The following is a 20,105-nucleotide window of genomic DNA, read 5'->3' as shown; positions in this document are numbered from 1 at the left end:
TGTAAAGCTTGGCATTATAGTACTTTTTGCTTCTTCTCGTTCTCTTTTTAAAAAAAAAAAATCAGTCTTAACCTTAGCTCCACGTTACAAATTTCCCTATAATCAGCACTGTCTTCTCCGCAGCCTCCCTAGTTCCCAGCTTGGGATGAACCCCAGTGAGAGAACTGCTGCCCAGGAGAACAGGAGGGTCCCCACTGCTGGCTGTGAGTTCTGGGCTTGAGGTACCAGAGGGAATGCCTTTGGGTTTTTAAAAAATGCAAATTATAGTAGTTTTAGTATAAAGTTTACAGTAAATTTAGAATAAAGCTAGACTTACTGACTGGAGACAAGTTAGTTAGGGCTCCAGAGCTTGCTGTTTGATGAGTAGGTTAGTTCTTCAACTTCCTCACAAGACCCCTTTTTATCATCCAGCACTGGCCAAGGCTCAAATGCTTAGTATTTGTTTAATTTCATAACCTCAGCCTTATCTAACTCTTCCCTCATCTACTCTTACTTTGGTTTACAATTGAGATTCCTACCAGGCAACTCACAGCCTTAAACTGCAGCCAGAAAGGACAAGGACCACTAAGCCCAATATGATGGTGAAACTTGTTTATTTAACACACTGGGGAGGCTCCCAGACCACCTTTCCTGCCCATTAACTCACTTTAGACTCCATTTGCTACATGTTCTCTAGGGAAGAGATAGGATAAACTATGAGATTACTTATTTTTTAGTCATATTCCATAGCCCTGCACTTCTGGGCCTACCTCTGTCCACTGCTGGGTCATGACCAACTGTGGTTGGCCCCAGCAGCTCTGGGCAGCCTCTCCAGGACTCTAGTGAGGCATCTGGCAAGGACAACTGTGCCCTACCACCCTGTAGTTTTACTTCCTATTTCTTCAGCAGTCCCCACCTTCCACTCACCCCTGCCCCCAGCAAAGCTTTGTAAGCGGTATCCTGTGCCTGCCAACCCACTACCCACGTCAACTACTGAGCCAGCTCGCCCACAGTCTACTTTGCTTCTCACATCACAAGGCTGAAGCCCAGGAAGTGGGCAACGGTAGGTCTCTCAACTGCAAACAAGCCAAACTGACAGGAGTGACCACTGCAAAGGCAGCCACACTCACCTGCGTGTTCATGTCTCTCAGCAGAGCCAAAAACTGCAGTAGCCCTCACGGCAGGCCGTTGGGGGGACCTCCTCCTCCCTGAGCAGTCATGTTGACAGCCTGTGCATGGCCTGCCCCTTACAAGTTGGGACGCTCCCTCTGCTGCCCTCCAGAGCCTTTGGTCAACCTCTAACGACCAGGGGCAAAGTGGCAGGCCCACGGTATTGCAGCTGAGGATGCCACGCTACTACTGAGTTACCAATTCACCGGCCAGGCAGGGGGTTACTAAGGAACAGGCCAGGCCTTCTACCAGAAGGTTGGTTCCACTATACTTGGCCCCCCACAAGCTAGTGCCTAGCAGGATGAACGTTATTCCAGCTAGAGGTTGCCAACTGATCAAGGGTTGAGGTTAACAGTAGGCATGAAAGGCAGCTTGAGGTATACACCAAATACAGTCTTTGAAGATCTCAAGGTTGGCTCAGGCCTGCCTTTTCTGGGTCACTCATTTCTGGCCTACTGCTGCTTATTCGAATGGGGGGTTGAGGGACCCAGACTGCTATGCATTGACAGCTGGATATAGGGTTCCTCCCACCAGCCCACAGGGCTTAGTTACCAGAGGCAGTCCCAGCAAGCCCAACAACCTGTCCACAGCATTTCAGTGAGTCCCAGTATGAGCCAGGAGGACTGACAGGGGACAACCCACCCCCATGCCCTCCAACTCTTAAGAACAAGGCACACAGTGCTAGGAAAACTCAACGGAAGAGGCTGCAGCCATAAAATTCTGTCTAAGACAGATAACATGGAAAAAAACGTTTATATGTTAAGTACAAAAAGGACATAAAATTGTATATACAGTAGAATAACAACTATGTAAACACACCAAAAATCTATATGCACAGAAATGTCTAGAGGAACACAACACCAAAAGATTAGCAGTGGTAACATTTGGGTGGTAAACTGATTCTTTTTAAAATTCCCAGATTTTTCTTAATAAGCATTAATTATGACTGCAAGTTACGTTTTTTCCTTAAAAAAAAAAAAACAAAAAAAACCCACTGGCTGGTGGTTGAGCAGTGCAGCGTCACCGTCACATAGAAATCAGTGGCTTTGGCCCTGACTCTGGAGAGCATGGTGCGCCCCCATCCCCAGAACTTAAGCACCTCGGCTCCCACTGAAGGTGCCTTAGCACCCCTGGTGCTCCTCAGGGTCTCTGGCTCACAGACACTCCTCCCTTAATTCTGCCTTATTTCCACCATGGCATCACCTTCGGTTACTTCCAGCTGCATCTTCCCCTTTCCTTCCCAACTCAGGAGCTGGCTCTGCAGCCACAGGTCCCCATAAACAGAAGCAGTGCAGTGCCTATTTTCAAAGGACCTGCTGCCTCTGCTTCAGACTCACAGGAACTCAATACAAATCATCTTTCTGCGGATAGACAAGTCATATATGGTGGCTGCTCTGGGTTACAGATACGTCACTTATGCAGGCTTTCTTGTTAACCTACAGTTCCAAGTACTCTCTCTGAACAGTTATTCCTACCATGAATTTTCTACCCTGGAAAGCCAGGGGTGGGCAGTTAATAGTTCAGATCACTTGGTTTCTAAAAGTCTCTCCACTCTGAGAATGCAGAGCTTTATAAAGAGTGTGGCACTGCAGAAACTGTAGATTCCAATCTATGTCTGGCAAAGATGTATGCCCCTTGCCCTTAAATTTGAGGAACAAACCAAAAAGTAACTGCTAAAAAAGCAAGAGAAAACAAACAGTAACTGCTAGCAATTCACAGCCTATTCCTGCTGCTGAATGGCGAGAGTAATGGCTTGCTTTCCCCACCAGTGGGTAGGTACTCTTGGGCAAGTCAAACATTAACCTTGTTGGGCCTGTTTCTGGGTCTGCAGGGAATGTGTTACTCGATTCTATGTTTGGGAACTTGGTGAAATAATATGCCACTTGTCCTGCTCTAAGAAGGCCATGCAGGGGAAAGGTAATGAGCTATCTGCAGCTCATGTCAACCCCGATTAGGAAGCCTCCCCAAGACAAGGCAAGGAAAAGCAGCAAGAAAGCAGACATACAGGTGAACAAGAGTGACCTGTAATTGGCAAGGAAGCCTCAGACAAGCTGAAAATGCTCTGGTTCCAGCATCCTGTCCCCAAATGCTAGAAGCCAGACACAAGAGGCATGCAAGAGTGACTGTCACACATAGAGGCGCAGACGGAGCATCACTGGGCAAAAAAGGGGCTAATACTGCAGAGAAGGCCCCAAAGTGCGACTTGAGGAACACAAGGCAGTCATTCCAAGACCCTCACTTAGCTGCCATGGGGACAGCAAACACTAAAAGCTTTGCTTCTGTTTAGTCTCCCGAAGGGAAAAAAGGTTAATAGGGAGACTCACCAACACTTGTGGCAGTGGCAAACACTATTAGCAAGGATGCAGTCTTTCTCCGGGGGCACGGGGCTTCATCTCCTTCAGCTGAACTTCTTGATACTTTTAAAATATATATATATATATGTGTGCATACATATATATACGTATATATGTATGCACACACACGATATATTTAAATGAAGGTGTACACACACTGTGCTAAAATACAAACAACAGAATCCCAAGTCATATATAAAAAGGCTAAATATAACATATAACACAGGCCTAGGCCAGCCCCATGTTGGGAGCTGGGGAAGGGGTAGGATCATCTGGAGACTATGTACACAACTTGTGGTGGGCAGGGAAGGCATCAATGTAAACAGCTCGGAGTCACTCCACAATACTGGCCCACAGGAACGCGTGATGGAGCTCATGCACAAAAAGAGACGCCCACCTTGCTTTCCTACACAATCAGACTTGGCGGGCACCCAGAAGGACCGCGGCTTTGTGTTGATGACAGGGGACCACACCAAGCTGCTGCTAGACCTCCCAGCCCTAGGGATTCACCTGCTCCCACTCCTCCCTCCCTTCCAGGCCCTTGACCCTTTGCCTACCCAGAGCCTGAGGCATGGTCAGGTCACCCACCGTCACATGACTAACTTGCAAGGCTTCCTGGAAAGCAAGGTCCTTCTGCATCTGTCCCTTTCTGACCCTAAAATACATGGAGACTTACTTCTGTAAATGCTTGGCACCTAAGTAATGCAACGGTTGTGGGTGATGCTGCAAAAACACAGGGAGACCCAGTAACAAGGCATGCAGGGTGAGGGCAAGGGGCACTGAGCTGCCCTAGCATCTCAAAATCAGAACTGTGGCTTCCCATGCATTGATGGGGGTGGGAGAAGGGATGTGCACAAGGAACAACTTCACCGACTCCTCAGCAGCAAATACATTCAAAACTGAAGGCGTCTCGAGGGCCCACTATCCCCTCATCACAAGTCTGGTCAATCCTCTGGAAGAGTTCGGTGCAGTGATAGCTGGAAAGTCTGAGTCCCGATTGAGTTGGCCACACCAAGAGTCCTTTTGAAGAAGTTCGGCAAAGTAACTTTTTTCTTTTGAGCAGATGTACAACACATTCTTGGGAAGGCCATGTGGAAGGATGCTCTCCAGCCCAGTCAAATGATCCAATCCCACTATCATCTTAGTCCCCTCTGAGTTTTTTCCTACTTGCCACCCTCGCTGTACAGAAAACAGCCAAGCACCGTGCAGGTCAGTCATCAATGGTGGGCAACCAGAAGGCCTGGATGAAAGAAGAACATGAGTCAACTCTAAGAAACCAAGCTTCTCTCCTCAATGCTGAAGGGTTTTCTTACCCCTCCCCACCATCAAGGCACCCAACCCTAAAGCTGAAGCAGCTATGGCTGGTGGCCCTCCCTCCTGACCAACAGACTGGCAATCTATAAACAGAGAAACACTCCCCAATCTATGTGAAAGTAAGCTAGTTCTTTTTCCCTCAACACTAAATTACATCTCAGAGGTCCAGTGTTTAAAAAAAAAAAAAGGACTGCTCTCTGGGAGGTAGGTGTCTGGCTTCACTGTTAACCTATAAGTGACCTCAGGCAGGCCCTCTCATTCAGGAGCTGTAAATAACAAGAGAGGTTGGACTGGATGGCTCTGCTACCCTTTTTTTTTTTTTTTTGGACAGTTTTCTTAGTTAAAAAGAAAAAGAGATGGAGCAATGTATTCTGAGTAGGCTAGTAATGAAATGCCTCATACCCAATACCTAAACAGGTTTAGGAGATGCCAAGAGGAAATAGGAGGCTGAGATTCACTGCTATTTTGTTTTGCTCATGTTGTCCAGGAGGAGACAGGGGCCTGGAGAAAATTCTAAGTGGTGAGCTGTGATTAACTAAGAATTTCTGATGAACTCAGCATAATCTGAGAGGAATGGAAAAACTGAAAGTCTGCAGCCACAAAAGGCTGGCTCAAAGAGTTTTAAGAAACCAAAAAACTATGAGGCAAAGCTTCAGGTAGTCTGGACACAAAACCAGGAGCCAAAGCTGAGCTAAGATTTCCACCTCAGAGGTGATCCCACATCATGGAAAGAAAAGTAAAAGTGAAAGGCCAGCCCAATCACAGATAAGATAACAGAGGCGAAATAGGGAGGCCACCAGCTGAGAAACATGAACTTGGGTGCTTGTAACTGTGCCTATTTAAAACAACTCACTGTGCTTGCAGAAGGACCCCCACCCCAAATGAAGAGGGCCCCTATGCGGATGATGTCTCCTGTTGTTCACATACCATGTTAGAACAAGCACTGGCAAAGGTCATGAACTTGGGGTTGAACTGCAAACAGGTAATGGGGCCTGTGTGTTTGCCATCCAATACAGCCACTTTTATACCACTCTCTCCATTCCAGACATGGATCTTGCCGTCCTCCGAACCTGAAGAGAAAGATCAAGGCATGCAACAGCTCAAGGCACACTACAAAGACAAGCGGCAGCCACGGACTGACATCTTGAAAGCGGGCCACCTTCAGGGCCCAGCCACCAGCAGAAATGAAGAAGGGGCAAAGGCAGTGAAGAAAAGACACCTTAGGAACTGATCCAGACTCTATTCTCAGGCAAGTCATTTCCCCTCTAACTTCAGTTTTCTCATTTAAAAAGGGGGCTGAATACAGCCACCCTACAAACATCTACACTAAAGTGACTCAACGCAAGGCTACAACAGGAAGTCGGCACTATCAGCAAGACAGTGCTTGTAGGACTTAACTCTATGCTGGTCCAGGAGAAGACCATCATTAACGTCCATCCCCAGTAAAGACATGCAAAGCCAGGACAGTTTAAAGACACAATATTTTTGACATAATGTGCTACACAGAAACCTGAAAATTTCTATCAAGAGGATAATAAATGGTATCTTAGTTAGTTATAACCAGCAAAAATAACATAATGCACAGTATCAGAGAAATAACCCCCAAAGGGGATAAAGGAAGCTTACCAATCATAATAAACTGGGAGTCTGGAGTAAACGAGGCCTCCAATGTGACAGCCTTGCTATTAGCATAACCCTAAAAAATAAAAGCAAAACAATACTCGTTACAGTGCCATTAACAAAAAATAACTGCCTACAAACACTGACTCCACATACACATCTTTTCTGTGATATACTCTCTCCTTCTCAATCCACATGCTACCAAGGTTCCAGACTCGGCTACCACCCTTTACAATTAATTCACTCCCAACTGCATGTTCAAGGGAGCTAGATAATGTTTATGGTCAGGAATTATTATATATCTCAACACAAAACTTGAGCCACTGAGTGAGAAGTAAATGTCTCAGAATCCAAGAGAAATGATGTCATGTGCAGGAAGAAAATGCCAGTCCATGCTTTTAACCAAAGACAACTGCTGGTCTCCATCAACTAGCTAACATAATTCTCAGAAGGGATGACCACAGAAAAAGTAAGAACATTGGGAGGAAAAAAAAAGAGCGCAAAAGCTGTCAGCTCACCCCAAACGTGTGCATCACCACTCCCTTGAATGCATCGATCAGACGGATGAAGCTGCCATTGGTGGAAATAAGGATGAGCTTGCCATCATTGCTGAACTTAAGTCCTGTCCACTCACAAGTCCGATCATACTGCATCTTAAATGTTGCAAATGGCCCCTGCAAAGATGAAGACAGCAGCCTCAGGCCCAAGGCACATCAATCATTCCTTCTGCCAGAGCCAAATCTCATTCTATCCCTTTAGATTCCTTTGGGACTAGGGAAAGCAGAGGATTAAGTACTGCTCTGATGCTTTCTAAGATCTACCACGTACCTCCTCTAGTGTAGAAAAAGGCTCTTAAATGTCCATCTCACCCTTCAAAACCTCCATAGTATCAAGACAGTTCAAAGATTCAAAGATTTACCTTATCAAAAGAGCGAAGATCATAAAGTTTGACCATTTCAGAATTGACACCTGCGGCAAAAATTAATCCTTCTGGATCAAAAGAACAAACTGGCTTGCCCTGTAGATGCATGAGACCCTAAGAAAAAAGAAAATTTTTTAAAAAGTTAATGAACCCAGGATTCTACCAAAAACAAACATAAAACTAACTAAAATGAAGTTTTAAAAAAATAGATCTCCATGCAATTCATTTCAGATCAACTCTAACTGTACAATTTTACAGACACTGAATTCAAATAAAAACAAATCTCTGAAATCTAATATCTATAGTTCAGAGCCTCCAGGAAAACTGCCTTTAAAACAGTAAGGCATGGATCATAATAAATATGCACTGGATTAAGGTATTAACTCAATTATTAGTCACCTACCAGGAAAAGAAACGATTTTCTCCCAAATTTAAAGACTCTGGGATCCCAGAAAGGAAACACTGCTTTTCCCCTTCCTTGCGAGGGAGCACTGATGATAGTGCTTACCACAGAAAACACTTACAGTGTAACTGTGAGGCAACATTACCTGGCAGTTAGGAGAGCGGAGATCCCAGAGCCGAATGGTCTTATCAAGAGACCCAGAAATGAAAGTGTCATCCACAGGTGACATGGACAAGGCCACCACCCTGCAATGCATCAAGATAAATAGTAGTTGAAGCAAAACATCTGCAGTAATTGTATATGAACTCTAAACCATTTGGCCTGCCTCCCTATATATGTTCTCCTAAGAATGTTATTTTAAGAAACAAGCATACACAAGCAATCTGGAATAATCAAAGGCAATTAGTATAATTTAAAAAGCAACTTAAAGCTACAACATAAAAATATACGATTCCAATGCAAATCAAATCATGAGATACCACTCCATACCCACTAGCAAAGCAAAAATCAAAGAGAGATAACAAGTGTGGGTGAGGATGTGGAGAAATTGGAATCCTGATACACTGCTGGTAAGAATGTAAAATGGTACAGTTGCTTTGAAAAAGTTCTACACTTTCTCTAAAAGGTAAACATTCCGTTGCTAGGTATACACCCAAGAAACAGGAAAACATATGTCAAAAAGAAAAATCCCCATGCATCTGTGTTCATAATAGCATAATTCATAATTACTAAAAAGTGGAAACAACTCAAATGTCCATCACCTAATAAATGGGTAAACAAAATGTGTTATCACCACATAGGAATATTATTTGGCAATAAAAAGAAATGAAATCACTTATTCATATTAAACATACATGAAAGTAAAAGAGGTTAGACAGAAAGTAGATTAGTTACTGCCAGGGGCTAGGAAGACAGGAAATGGGGAGTGTTAATGGATACAGGGTTTCTATTTGGGGTGATGAATATGTTCTGGAATTATACAGTGGTGATGGTTGCCCAACTCTGTGAATATATTAAAAACCACTGAAATGTACACTTTAAAAGGATGAATTTATGGTATTGAACTATATCTCAATTTATTAATAAAAAAATTCCTTAACTAGAGGTTTGTGGGTCCAATAGGTCTGACAATCTATGTTCCTAGGTGATGGTGAGGCTGATAGTTTGAGTGCCATACCTACAGAGAGCCACAGGCCTGTGCTAACAGCCTATGCTATGTTTCTAGGGGACCCATATACTGTTAAGAATCACTCACTGAAAAATATTTCTTCCAAGGCCTCATCTGGGCTCTCTTTCCCCCTCTGCTCATGTTCTTGCTCTGCCATGCTCTGCACTGAAGATACCCACCATGTCCCCAGAATTTGGGCCCAGCCTATGGAGGACAGCATGTGACTCTGCTTTACCTGCCTCTTGGAGCATGCCAGAGCCCTAACCAGGGGGATCTTGAGGAAGCCCTTGTGAAAATGGACACTCAGATGGTACTTCCTTCTGGGTGTTCTGAAAGAGCAGCTCCACATTCTGGCTTGGCTAAAAAACACTTCATAGACAAAAGAGTGGGTGTCATAGGTGAAGATTACTGAGGAAATGATGGTGGTGTACTGTTTCATTTTGACAAAGAAAAATCTGAAGTTAAAAAATAAGGTGATCAAGTCACACAACTCATTTGTGAATGGATTTTTTAACTGTAGAAATAGAGGAAGTTCAAATTTTAGATGACACTGAAAGGGGTTCAGGAGGTTTTGGTTCCATGAGAAAGAAATTAAAATGTGTGCCACGAACAGAAAATGAGAAAATGTACTTTCCCTGCCGTACCCCCCACCAATCTTCCAGCATAACTAAATTAACATTTGCATTACATCATCAACTTAAAAATTTTAAAGATACTATAAGCCAAAATTTCCTGGGAATGCTGAGGCGGTAATAAAACAGAGTGAGGAAAATGCATATGGACATGTAATTGTATGTCCCAGTATTCAGGTCAGAAGCTCAGAGGAAGTCTACCTTGGCATATGGCTCTGCTAAGAGGCACAGGGAATGCAAGGAGGAACGAGATTTCCACTCTAAGAAAGCTTAACTGTCTAGCCCAGACAATTCCAAGAGAGGGTCAGAGAAGGCTTTCCGGAAGCAGCTGCACCTGTGTTGAATAGGGTTTCAATGGGAGTGGTCTTTCTGGAAGATGCCAGATAGGAGAAGGCATGAGGCAGTTCAGGAAGCATCGCAAGAGTTCAACTCAACTGGAGTGGCGGGAGATAACACTGGGAAAATGGGTCAGACAGACAGAAAAGAACCTGACTCCAAGGCTTTTTGATGGAGGCTGTGAAGTGGTCAAAACTGTAAAAAAAAAAAAAAAAACAAGAGTGCAGAAGCAGGATAGTGAGTGGTGGGGAGATTAGGATATGACAGTAATTTACCTGAGCAAGGACAGAAGCAAAGGAGTAAGTATGGAGGAAAGTGACACATGAAGTTAAACCCAGGTAGTGTCAAAAGGATTTAACAGCTCACTAAATGCGAAGGCAGGGAAAAAGCAGCGAACAGACAACAGAGGCTTTGAGTTGGGAGAACTACAAGAGACAGATGGAAAAAACATAAGGCAGACAGAGGAACTGGCCCAAGGAATTTAACAAAGGATGGAGTATCAGATCTGTCAGAGACCTACAGAGATGTGTATAAAACTTGTAGGTGCGAAGTCCAGTCTGAAAATCACAGGCTGAAAATACTGATTTGGGAAGCCATCTGAGCTGAATGAAATCAGTGATGGAGGTAGCTGAGAAAATACCAAGAAGCAGAGAAAAAAGCTAGGGTGCTTACTTGCTTACTTCAGAGTTAAAGAAGAAAGAGAGGCCAAGAATATCAAGAACAGAACCAAGATGAAAAGCCAAAGGGGAAAAAAAAAAAGCTTTACTGAGAGGCTGAGTGCCAAAACAAGCCCCAGGCAGTGTATTTTACCTGGAGGCAGCAGGGAAAGGGGAGTAAACAGTTTGGCTTGGATGAGAGAATTAAACAGTGAATGAATGTGAGGAGGTAGAGATGGGAATATGCAGATTCTTCTTCTATGTCTGACAGTGAGAAGAAGTGGGTGATATTCTCAACCAAAAAATTCAAGGTAAGGAAGTCTGTAGGCAGTAAAGGAGATGGAAGAAAGTAGAGAGGGGTTGTTTTTCTCAAGGAAGAAAAAGACTACTTCTTTCTCAGGGAAAGGTTTCTAAGGAAGAGAGGAATTTAGGTGGAAAAGACAGAAGTTGAAAAGAACTCAGTTTGGATGGTCTTGACTTTCTCACAAAAGAGGAACAAAGTTATCCATGAAGAATCAGAAGGTCAAGAAATTGGGCAAGGGGTAAGATTGGACAGTTTCAAACAACTGCCATCAACTCTCAATTACAGACAACGTTTGTGACCATTAATTTAACAAACAAAAACATCTACTAGTCTCAAGCCATTCTTTGTCTGAACTACACAGTAACCAACAATTGCCACCTCTTATGTTCAGCAACAAAGAAAATGCCCAGCCCAATCAGAAGTGCCACTGTAAACAGGGTGTTCTCCGCCCACCTCTTATCAAGGCTCTAAAGCACTCCATGCTGGATTACTGTACATTTGCAAAGAAAAGTCCCACTGATTAAAATAGCATCCAAGGGAAATTGTGTACAACATTCAACCCAAACTTGAAAAACCGGAGGAAAAATACTAGGAGAATTGGGATAAGAGACAGAGAGAAACAACCTGCATTATGAAACTGAATAAGGAAACAAGTTTTTTAACTTTCAAAAAAGTAACAAAGGACAATTTATCAATTTTGCATTCTCATGAAAATCTTCATATGGAACATGTTTATGTAGAGGAGGAGCATGCTGAGATGGGGGCCACCTATACAGGAAGCCTCAGACATGTAAACTGTCCTTTCATTAAGGGATGTCTGATATTTGAGATCTCTAAATGCCAAATGCAATTTTTACTATATAGGTTTCCACTGAGTATCTTTAGTCCACATTTTTCCTATTAATGTTTTAACTGAGGTTTCAGTTTATCCATGAAGTCCTACCCCTGGCTCAACAACCCTGATTACTCTAGAGCTGACTGTTTAGGAACGGTTAACAAGAGAAGATTTAAGAGATATGCCAAGCAGCAGTGAGAAACTAGCTTCATTTCACTAATAAAATCTCTCCACTCGTTTATTCTCTGGATAACCTATTTACTTTTTTTTAACAACTGTGTCTTACCTTTTGCTATGTCCAGGAAAGTACCTGATATATTTGTTGTCATGCAATGACAGGTAACGAATAGTATCTGAAAGAAGATAAATATCCTATTATTTTTAAATAATTTACTTTGCATTTTCATCTTGAAAAGACAAGGTAAAAGAATTCATTGTTCTCCATAATTCAAGCAAAGTCTGAATACACAATAGTGAATAACTCCTTTCCACAGCACTAGAGATTTCACGTAACTCAAAAGCAGAGTTCTCAAGCTGAAAGCATACAGAGCTATGTTTAAAAATCATTGTTGTTACCAATCTTTGGCTCCTGCATAGTTACAATGAAAATTATCCTGCAAATATGCCCCAACACCCACCAAAAACCTCACAACAGTTTCAGTACCCACAGAATGCAAACCTTAAAGAAAAACATATGGCTACTGACGAAACAGGCTCAAAGAACTCAACAGCCGTACTGAGCTGTGGATCAGGCTGGACTCTGGCATATTTTTCTCCAGCGTTCTCCAACAGCATGTTAACCCAACCTACACCTCATCTGAATGTAAACTGAATACACAATTTACACTGAAATTAAATAAAATGGAAAGAGAATTAAAGTTCTACTCCTTTTCTAATTAACCAACTATAATGGTCCCTTATACAGAGAAGTGAGTTAGAAAGTGGCCAAAAGAAGAAATGAGAAAATTTAGATTAAAAAGACTGCAAGATATCTAAACATCAGCCATGAACTATACCAAGTCCAGTTCACAGCAGTGAGATTTTTACAAGATCAAAGAAAAGAGTCATCAGAGATCTGTGCTTGCAGAGAATAAGAAAGGTACTCTTTAAAAACCAAATCATTCCTTCTGAAAAAGTAAAAGAAAATACAATGGTGCTGGGAAGGGAATGAAGTTCCATAAATAATAGAACTGGAAAGTACCATGCTTCTGACAAGACTAGGAATAAGAAACAATTGTTGAAAAATGTAATAGGCAATAGGGCCAAAATACAGAAAAGGAAAGCATAGAAAGAACATTATGGAGGTAAACAGTATACAGGAACAAAAAGGTTGAAAGCACAAATTCTGTCCACTCGTTCACAGGGGTACTAATAACAGGGAATTTACCTGGGAGAGGGAAAAAGGCACAAAGCTAAACATAGTTTCCTTGAAAACATCTTCAAAGTTCTCAACTGGCAACTGTAAAGTATTCCTGACTGTTCTACTGCGAGGAACTCCTCACTGGCCCTAAGCAGAAGACACCCCTTCCCCATTACCTGGTTTCCCAGAGGTGGGCAGGGCGTCGCCATCGTCTCCGCCCCACTCGGTAGCCGGCGCACTGTTCCCGGCAAGGCAGTGGCCTGTACAGTTATCTCCTGTACCGGGTGGTATCATAGACCCTCAAACTGTACAAACTACTACCTCAGCCTGGAATCAGGCAAAAGGATACGAAGCGTTGGAGCAACTCCTCAGGATGTGCTCGAAACAGGAAAGGCAACGTCCTCATAGCAGAGGCCTGGCAGCAAAGCTGCAAGTGCTACACATTTGCCTCATCTTGCACCATATTTGGAGAATTCTCATTTAATCACCCAGAAAAACACCCCAACAGGAGAAACACCATTCATTCAGATGATCACAGGGATGTATTTCCTCAAAATCCTGTTTTATATTCTTGTCCAAAAGTATCAATTGTACTGTTTACTTACAAAACCACTTCTGAAATAAAGGCATGAAAAGTACAAACAATATACTTTCTAAAAATCAAGTACAGAATTCTCATACAAAAAAAAACTTCTACCCATCTGCTGAGATATGCATAACCAAAATAGCAGTCTAAGCAACCTTTGTTGAATGACATTAGAAAAATCTTACTGCTAAAAATGAAACAATCAATAAGTCAGTAAGATTAAAATAAAAAAAAAACCCAGTCCTAACATGAAAGTGTTATAGCTCAATTTCAAGATGACCTGTCAACTGAGAATGACCTATCACAGAGGAAAAGCAGTAAAAACAAAGATCCTTTATTAGAGAAAGAATTCACAAGTTTAAATTTGAAAAATAACTATTATTCTTCAAAGACATTAACTTTATTTAAAGAAGAAAGGGAGTCCAGTGGTTCAGACTGGAGTGGCAGTGGTTAAGACTCTGCACTGCCAATTCAGGGTACACAGGTTTGATTCCTGATGGAGGAACTAAGATCCCACATGTCGCACACATGGTATGGTCAAAAAATTTAAATAAGTAAACAAATGGAAAAGGGGATAAAATTCAGATAAAAAATGTCCCTGGAATCAAAGAAAACTAAGGTCAGTATATTGTCCTTTGTGACACAGACCATCAATAGTTTGGACAATACAAAAACTCTTCTAAGTCTACTAAACTACCATACCTGAAAGTATCTGTGAAAACTTTTCTCAAATCTATGTTATTTTGAACAGGAAGGCAGCACTGTTTAACACTTGCTGTGTGTGAAGTGTTCTTTCCTTTTATTTCTTCTAAAAGTATTCTTTCAAGTTTCAAGCAGCACAAACGGTAAATACAATTCGTAGCTTCCTATTTCCACTCCCCACTCTAAACTAGAAAACTTCCTTACTCAGTTTCAAGTCCTTCAAAAGTTCTAATGGCTTGCTTCCAGCATCTCTTCAGTCATAATGATGTTAGCACAGCAAATATCACAGGAAAATTTAAAATAACTATAATCAAACATAAGTGGTCACAAAGGTTCCATAAACCTTACCAAACAAAGGTAATCATGACCATTAACTTGCTAAAAAGAAGTTTGCTTACCGTCTATTTTGTTAGAGCTGTAAACAACTGTATTTGCTGCATGAGTGTATCTGATGAGATCCACGCCGTATTTCTTACTGTACAGGGTTCTCTTTGGTCTGCCAAAGAAATGGACAGAAAAAGAAAACCATCAAAATCTTCCAACACCAAAATCTAGTATCTTCATGTAAAGAGAAGCACGTGAATGATGTGGGAAGGGTGAAGATTCTTGGTAAGTCCTAACACTAAAAAGAAACAGCGTTTCTTTCAAAAAGGGAGGAAATAAACAGAATCAATCAAGGGCGACAGCCTGAACCAAAATGCCAAAGTTAGGCAGTAGAAGTATATCTAAGGGCTCAAATTAGCATTTACTACACTGTTCACAAGTAAGCTTTGAGAAGAAGTACATCTATTTGAGAAGAAAGACACACAAAACAATCCATAACTTATAAAAAAGAGGAAAATGGGAATATGTCACACCAGTGAGGCCAAAACTTAAGCCATTCACTTGGAAAGACGCTCTTTCTTCAAGAAATGATTTATCAAAACTGAAACCAGGTGCAAAACTGCCTTTCCTAATATAATTCCATCCTCTCTGTCTTATAGTTCCAAAGCACATATTGAGCCTTTTATAAGACAAACCTAATTCTCTGTATCAAAACTAGTTATTATTTTCTCTTTACTTAAATGTAAAATCACTTATTTCTAAGCTTGAGATTATCAGTCTATTTGTTGAAGTTCCTTAAATGTTATCTTCTTTTACAGAATCTTAAAGATCAAGCTGAAACTGATCTCATCGAAATATTTTATCAAAAACTTCATAATATTCTACATTTATGTACAGGAGGATTTCATAAATCCTATACTACTGTTTACCGAGAATTTATGGGAAAGAAGTTCACCCTCTCAATGTAAAAACCTCTTGAAACCTAGATGCTAAACAATCAGATGACTCAGGGAGCTTTAAGAAGTCAATCTGCACTTTCAATTTTTCTGACGTCAAGGGTTTCCCTACATTAAACCTATTTACAAACAAGATTTCTCACTCCAAATGCACTGAATTTTCCCATTCTCACCGTTTCCCAAAAGATGAGTAAACAAAAAGAGCAGTTTGAATGCTACCTTGTCGAGTCCACCATCCTGGGTTCTGCCATGTAGTCACTGTGTTAACCAGTGAATGAGAGAGAGAGTGAGGGAGTGAGCGTGCATACGAACATGTGCTTACTCTCAAGACAGCTGACTCTGAGTCTACCAATGGAAAGAGAAGCTTACTTACCTCAGTATTGGGCCTACAATAATGAAGACAGAGCCTGAAGAACCAATGTTAAAGAGTACGGTCTAAGGGAAATATTCAGTTTCAATTACGTATGGTCTATTTGTCTCAAATATATCAATAATACTAACCTAAAGTTTTGAGCTTAACATTATCTTCTACCTCGTATCATTTTCTAGTTTGAAAGCTAGATTCTAATGCATCCATTTCAGAGGACTATGCACATTTTTTCACAAATGTTGTGGTAAGCTTCTTTGCACAAACTATGATTCTGGTGATTAGGTAAGAATAAACAATATTAAATCCTTCTCTCTGAATAATTCACAACATCTACCAAAAGTAATATCCTTTGTATGCTTTCATACTAAACAAACAAAAATCATTTGGGACTTCCCTGGCAGCAGTGGGTAAGACTGTGCATTTCCAATGCAGGGTTCAAGGGTTTGAACCATGGTAGGGGAACTAAGACCCTACATGTCTTGTGGTGCACCTCCCTCTCCCCAAAATCACTCAGTGGATGAACTCCATTATAAAGAAAGTGTCAATGAACAGTAAACAGAGAAAATATTAAGCACAAAGAATTTTGTTTTAGCTATTTTCAAACTCCCAACATTAGTACCATCTAATACAGATACTGTGCTTTCCAAGGAAATCTTACTTTTCTTCCAATGTTGGTCTGACCTACACTAGTGGCAAATTTTTTTCTTCACGTTATCACTTAGGATCATGGACTCCTTGAGGCCAGAGAAGAGATCTGACCAATGTCACATATCTAGTCACAAAGCCAAACTAGAACTCAGTCTATCAGATCACTCTCTTATCACAGATCACGGTGAAACAAGGTCACAATTCATATGAGAATCTTTTAAAGAATGTGCTGTATACTACTGTGTCAATATTACATCTCTAATTTGGATAACTGTAATCTGGTTACATAAGAAAAAGTCCTTGTGCGTAGGATATCCATGTTGAACTGTTTAGGATAAAGGGGCTTGATACCTCTATATTACTATCTAATGGTTCAGGGAAAAAACGCATGCATATATGTATATATATATACATACACACACACACACACACCTGTATATACATACACACACACATATATACATACATATACATATGTAAATATAAACATTTACATAGAAATGACAAAGAAAACAGAGCAAAACATAACTAATTATTGGATCCTGGGAGTTCTTGTAAACAATGGTGTAACTTTTCTGCCAAGTTTGTAATTATGTAAAAATGCTACATGAATGAATGAACTGAATTATGTTATAAAATTAATATTTTACTTATAACAAGAAGGACTTCCAGTTAATGTCATTTCTACTAAGGGGTGGAAATTATGCCATATTTGGAGACAAACTTTGAAGAAATGCTTCCACGATTTTCATTTTCTTTGAATGAAGATACACACCTCCATCCTCAAGTTCCAGGAAGAGGTTCTAATCTGTGCACAAGCACTAAGCATTTCAAGCAAATCAGCTTAAAAATTTCTTCCAGCTCCAGGACCCCACAACCTCTATCTCCACCCTAGCTTTATACATGACTCTAATCCACGTTAATGCAAGTGGCCAGACTTGGACAGAAATGAATAACATTGACTCACATCACCACTCAGCATCGGTCCAGCTAACAATTGTCTTCCCCCAGGACCACCACTATAGGCCACTCTTCCACATACTGCAGGCAGATCCAAAGCCAGTTACATAATACTTTTTCACAGCCCAAATAGGAAAAAATTGGGGAGAACAATAGAGTTCAGACCATTACCTCAAATAACCAAATTCAGAAATGAAGAGACAAGTTCTGAAAGAAAGTTTATAGAAGACATCAGTTTAAACAAAACAGACAAAAGGAACAGCTGGAGAAGGTAAAGAAAAATCCAAGGATTCAAAAAGGAGCTCACAATTTAGCAGGGACATGAAGAAAGCAAGTCTGGGGCAGAGCTGAGGAAAAAGGGAAAAAAGGGAGGAACTGGCAAAGTGCTGTGCTTTTAAGATTCTGCAGAGGCACAGATGTCTTGGGTCTCCAGAGGACTTGGGACAACCTAGAAATGTCACGATCAGACTTAGAACTGTGGTTAAGTCCTAATCGACTGTAAGGTGTAATTTTAAAAAACAAGTATAAGAAGAAACACGAAATTGTTACATGATATTTTCTTTGTTCTATTAGGAGGTTCACATTCAGGTCGGGATGGGACGGCCAGGTTCGTCCGTGTCTGGCAAAAAGGAAAAGTTTCAGATGCTGTTAAAAAGTTAACTATAAACGTAGGAACCGGGACTGAGGGAGTAAGAGAATGATTTGCAACAGAAAGGAAAAGACAAGGGGCCCAAAGAGGCACAACAAATAAATCCTGACAGGTAACAACTGCAACCCACGCGGCCTTCCGGCAAAAACACGGCGGGAAGCTGAGGGGTAGGGGACCGGCGATGGGCCAGGACTGAATCGAGGTCACCGAGCAGAGGGCAGAGGGAGCTGCCTCTGCTGAATGAGGCAGCCGAGCAGCCTCCGCGGTTCTGCAAGGGGGCCACAGCCGACGGGCACCGAGGACGAAGCCCGCCTAGCGGAAAAGCTACCAGCTGGGGCCGCGGTGGGCGGACCCGGCGTTTAAAGGTCAAGGTCAAGGCGGGGTTTGGCCAGAGATGCAAAAACGGTCTGAAAGGAGACCGAAGGAAGACAAGATTATTGTTATCGCCATCGTTGTTAAGAAAAAAACGGTATCCCAGACGGCTTCGGAGGGGACGCGGCCCTGGCAGGACCGTGTGCAAAACAGGCCGCGGGGCCGGGCCCGGGCAGAGAGCCGGCCGCGGGGCGAGCGCAAGGCCACGACGCGGAGGGCGGGCGGGACTCAGACCCGGGCCCAAGGCCACCGCCGCACTCACTTGCCCTCCTGGCAGTCATAGAGCACGATGGAGTCGTCGTCGCTGCTGGAGATGACCGTCTCGCCGTTGGGGCTGAAGTCGAAGCAGTTGATCTTGTCAGAGTTTTCGCGGAACACCTTGGCGACGCGGAAGCTTCGCAGCACGCTGTCGGTCAGCTTCATGGCGGCGGCTGCCTGAGGCGGCGGCGGCGGCGCAGGGCCAGGGCGGGGCCCGGGGAACGGGCGGGCTGCCGAGGGGCCGACCGGGGCGGGGCGGGCGCCGCGCCGGCGGCGGGCGGGAGAGCGGCCGGCAGTCGGGACGCTTCCTCTTCTTTCTCCTCCTGCTTAAGCAACACTCTTCTGCCCGGACTGTGGGGCCTTGCCGACCGTTGAGCCTCACGGTCGCCTCAGGGCCAACCGGCGCGACGCCGGCTCATTGTGTCCGCCATCTTGGGACGACAGGCAGAAGCCCAGGGCGAGGAACTTCACCGCGGAGCCAGCCGGGAAAAGGGGCGGGGCGGTAACGGCGGCGCGAGGCGAGGAGGCGGGGCGGTGACGTCAGCGCTGCCGGCAGGGAGTGGCGTGGCTGGGTGGCCCCAAGAGGCAATTCCCTGACCTGCTGCGGGGGCGGGAGGGGAGGGGACTCCCACGTCCTTACCCCTTGGATTCCAAGGCCCCGCGTGACCCGGAGCCTCAGGCCTGTGTGCGGGCTCGCCACCGCTAAGAGACTCAGGCGCCCCCTGCAGGAGCCCCGGCCGCAGGCCCAGGGACAGCAGGTACTGTGGAGGTGGGCTACGCCCCAGGAGGCCTGTTCTGGGTGTGAGTCAACGCTGGTGGCTTTTGACCGTTGGTCCGCAACAGACAGAGCCAGATTTCAACTTCTGTATTTTTTTATTAAGGTGTACTATACGTTAGATGGAGAAGGCAGTGGCACCCCACTCCAGTATTCTTGCCTGGAAAATCCCATGGATGGAGGAGCCTGGTAGGCTGCAGTCCATGCCAAGGGCCAGACACGACTGAGCGACTTCTCTTTCACTTCTCACTTTCATGCATTGAAGAAGGAAATGGCAACCCACTCCAGTGTTCTGCCTGGAGAATCCCAGGGACGCGGGAGCCTGATGGGCTGCCGTCTATGGGGTCGCACAGAGTCGGACACGACTGAAGTGACTTAGCAGCAGCCTACGTTAGATTGCATAAATTTTAAGTGGATGAATTTTTTTTTTCATTTGGTTGTACCTTCTTGTG

At 43.3% G+C, this 20,105-nt stretch overlaps 1 protein-coding gene across 1 annotated transcript; it reads right to left on the bottom strand.

Annotated features, from left to right (window-relative positions):
• Positions 1-1,903: 1,903 nt before the first annotated feature.
• Positions 1,904-19,043, bottom strand: WDR82 (WD repeat domain 82). Its single transcript, XM_068981936.1, has 9 exons — positions 18,883-19,043; positions 14,740-14,837; positions 11,980-12,046; positions 7,908-8,007; positions 7,357-7,473; positions 6,956-7,111; positions 6,444-6,513; positions 5,745-5,887; positions 1,904-4,743 (listed from the first exon to the last, which is right to left on the bottom strand). Exons 1-9 carry the CDS (start codon positions 19,041-19,043, stop codon positions 4,714-4,716), a joined length of 942 nt encoding a protein of 313 aa, XP_068838037.1. The 3' UTR covers positions 1,904-4,713.
• Between the last annotated feature and the right edge of the window lie 1,062 nt (positions 19,044-20,105).

This window comes from Capricornis sumatraensis, chromosome 10, assembly GCF_032405125.1.
Source record: "Capricornis sumatraensis isolate serow.1 chromosome 10, serow.2, whole genome shotgun sequence".
Lineage (NCBI taxonomy): Eukaryota > Metazoa > Chordata > Mammalia > Artiodactyla > Bovidae > Capricornis > Capricornis sumatraensis.
The sequence above is the reverse complement of the archived record's forward strand: the minus strand, read 5'-3'. Positions and strand labels throughout refer to the sequence as shown.

Bases quoted from the DNA above. Each gene is read 5' to 3' on its own strand.
- WDR82 (XM_068981936.1), bottom strand. From the start codon at position 19,043: ATGAAGCTGACCGACAGCGTGCTGCGAAGCTTCCGCGTCGCCAAGGTG. The intron at 7,112-7,356 runs GTAAATCTTTGA...TCATCTTTGCAG, and splicing joins ATCTTCGCTCTTTTGATAAG to GGGCCATTTGCAACATTTAA. The intron at 5,888-6,443 runs GTAAGCTTCCTT...CTTTCTCTTCAG, and splicing joins CTCCCAGTTTATTATGATTG to GTTCGGAGGACGGCAAGATC.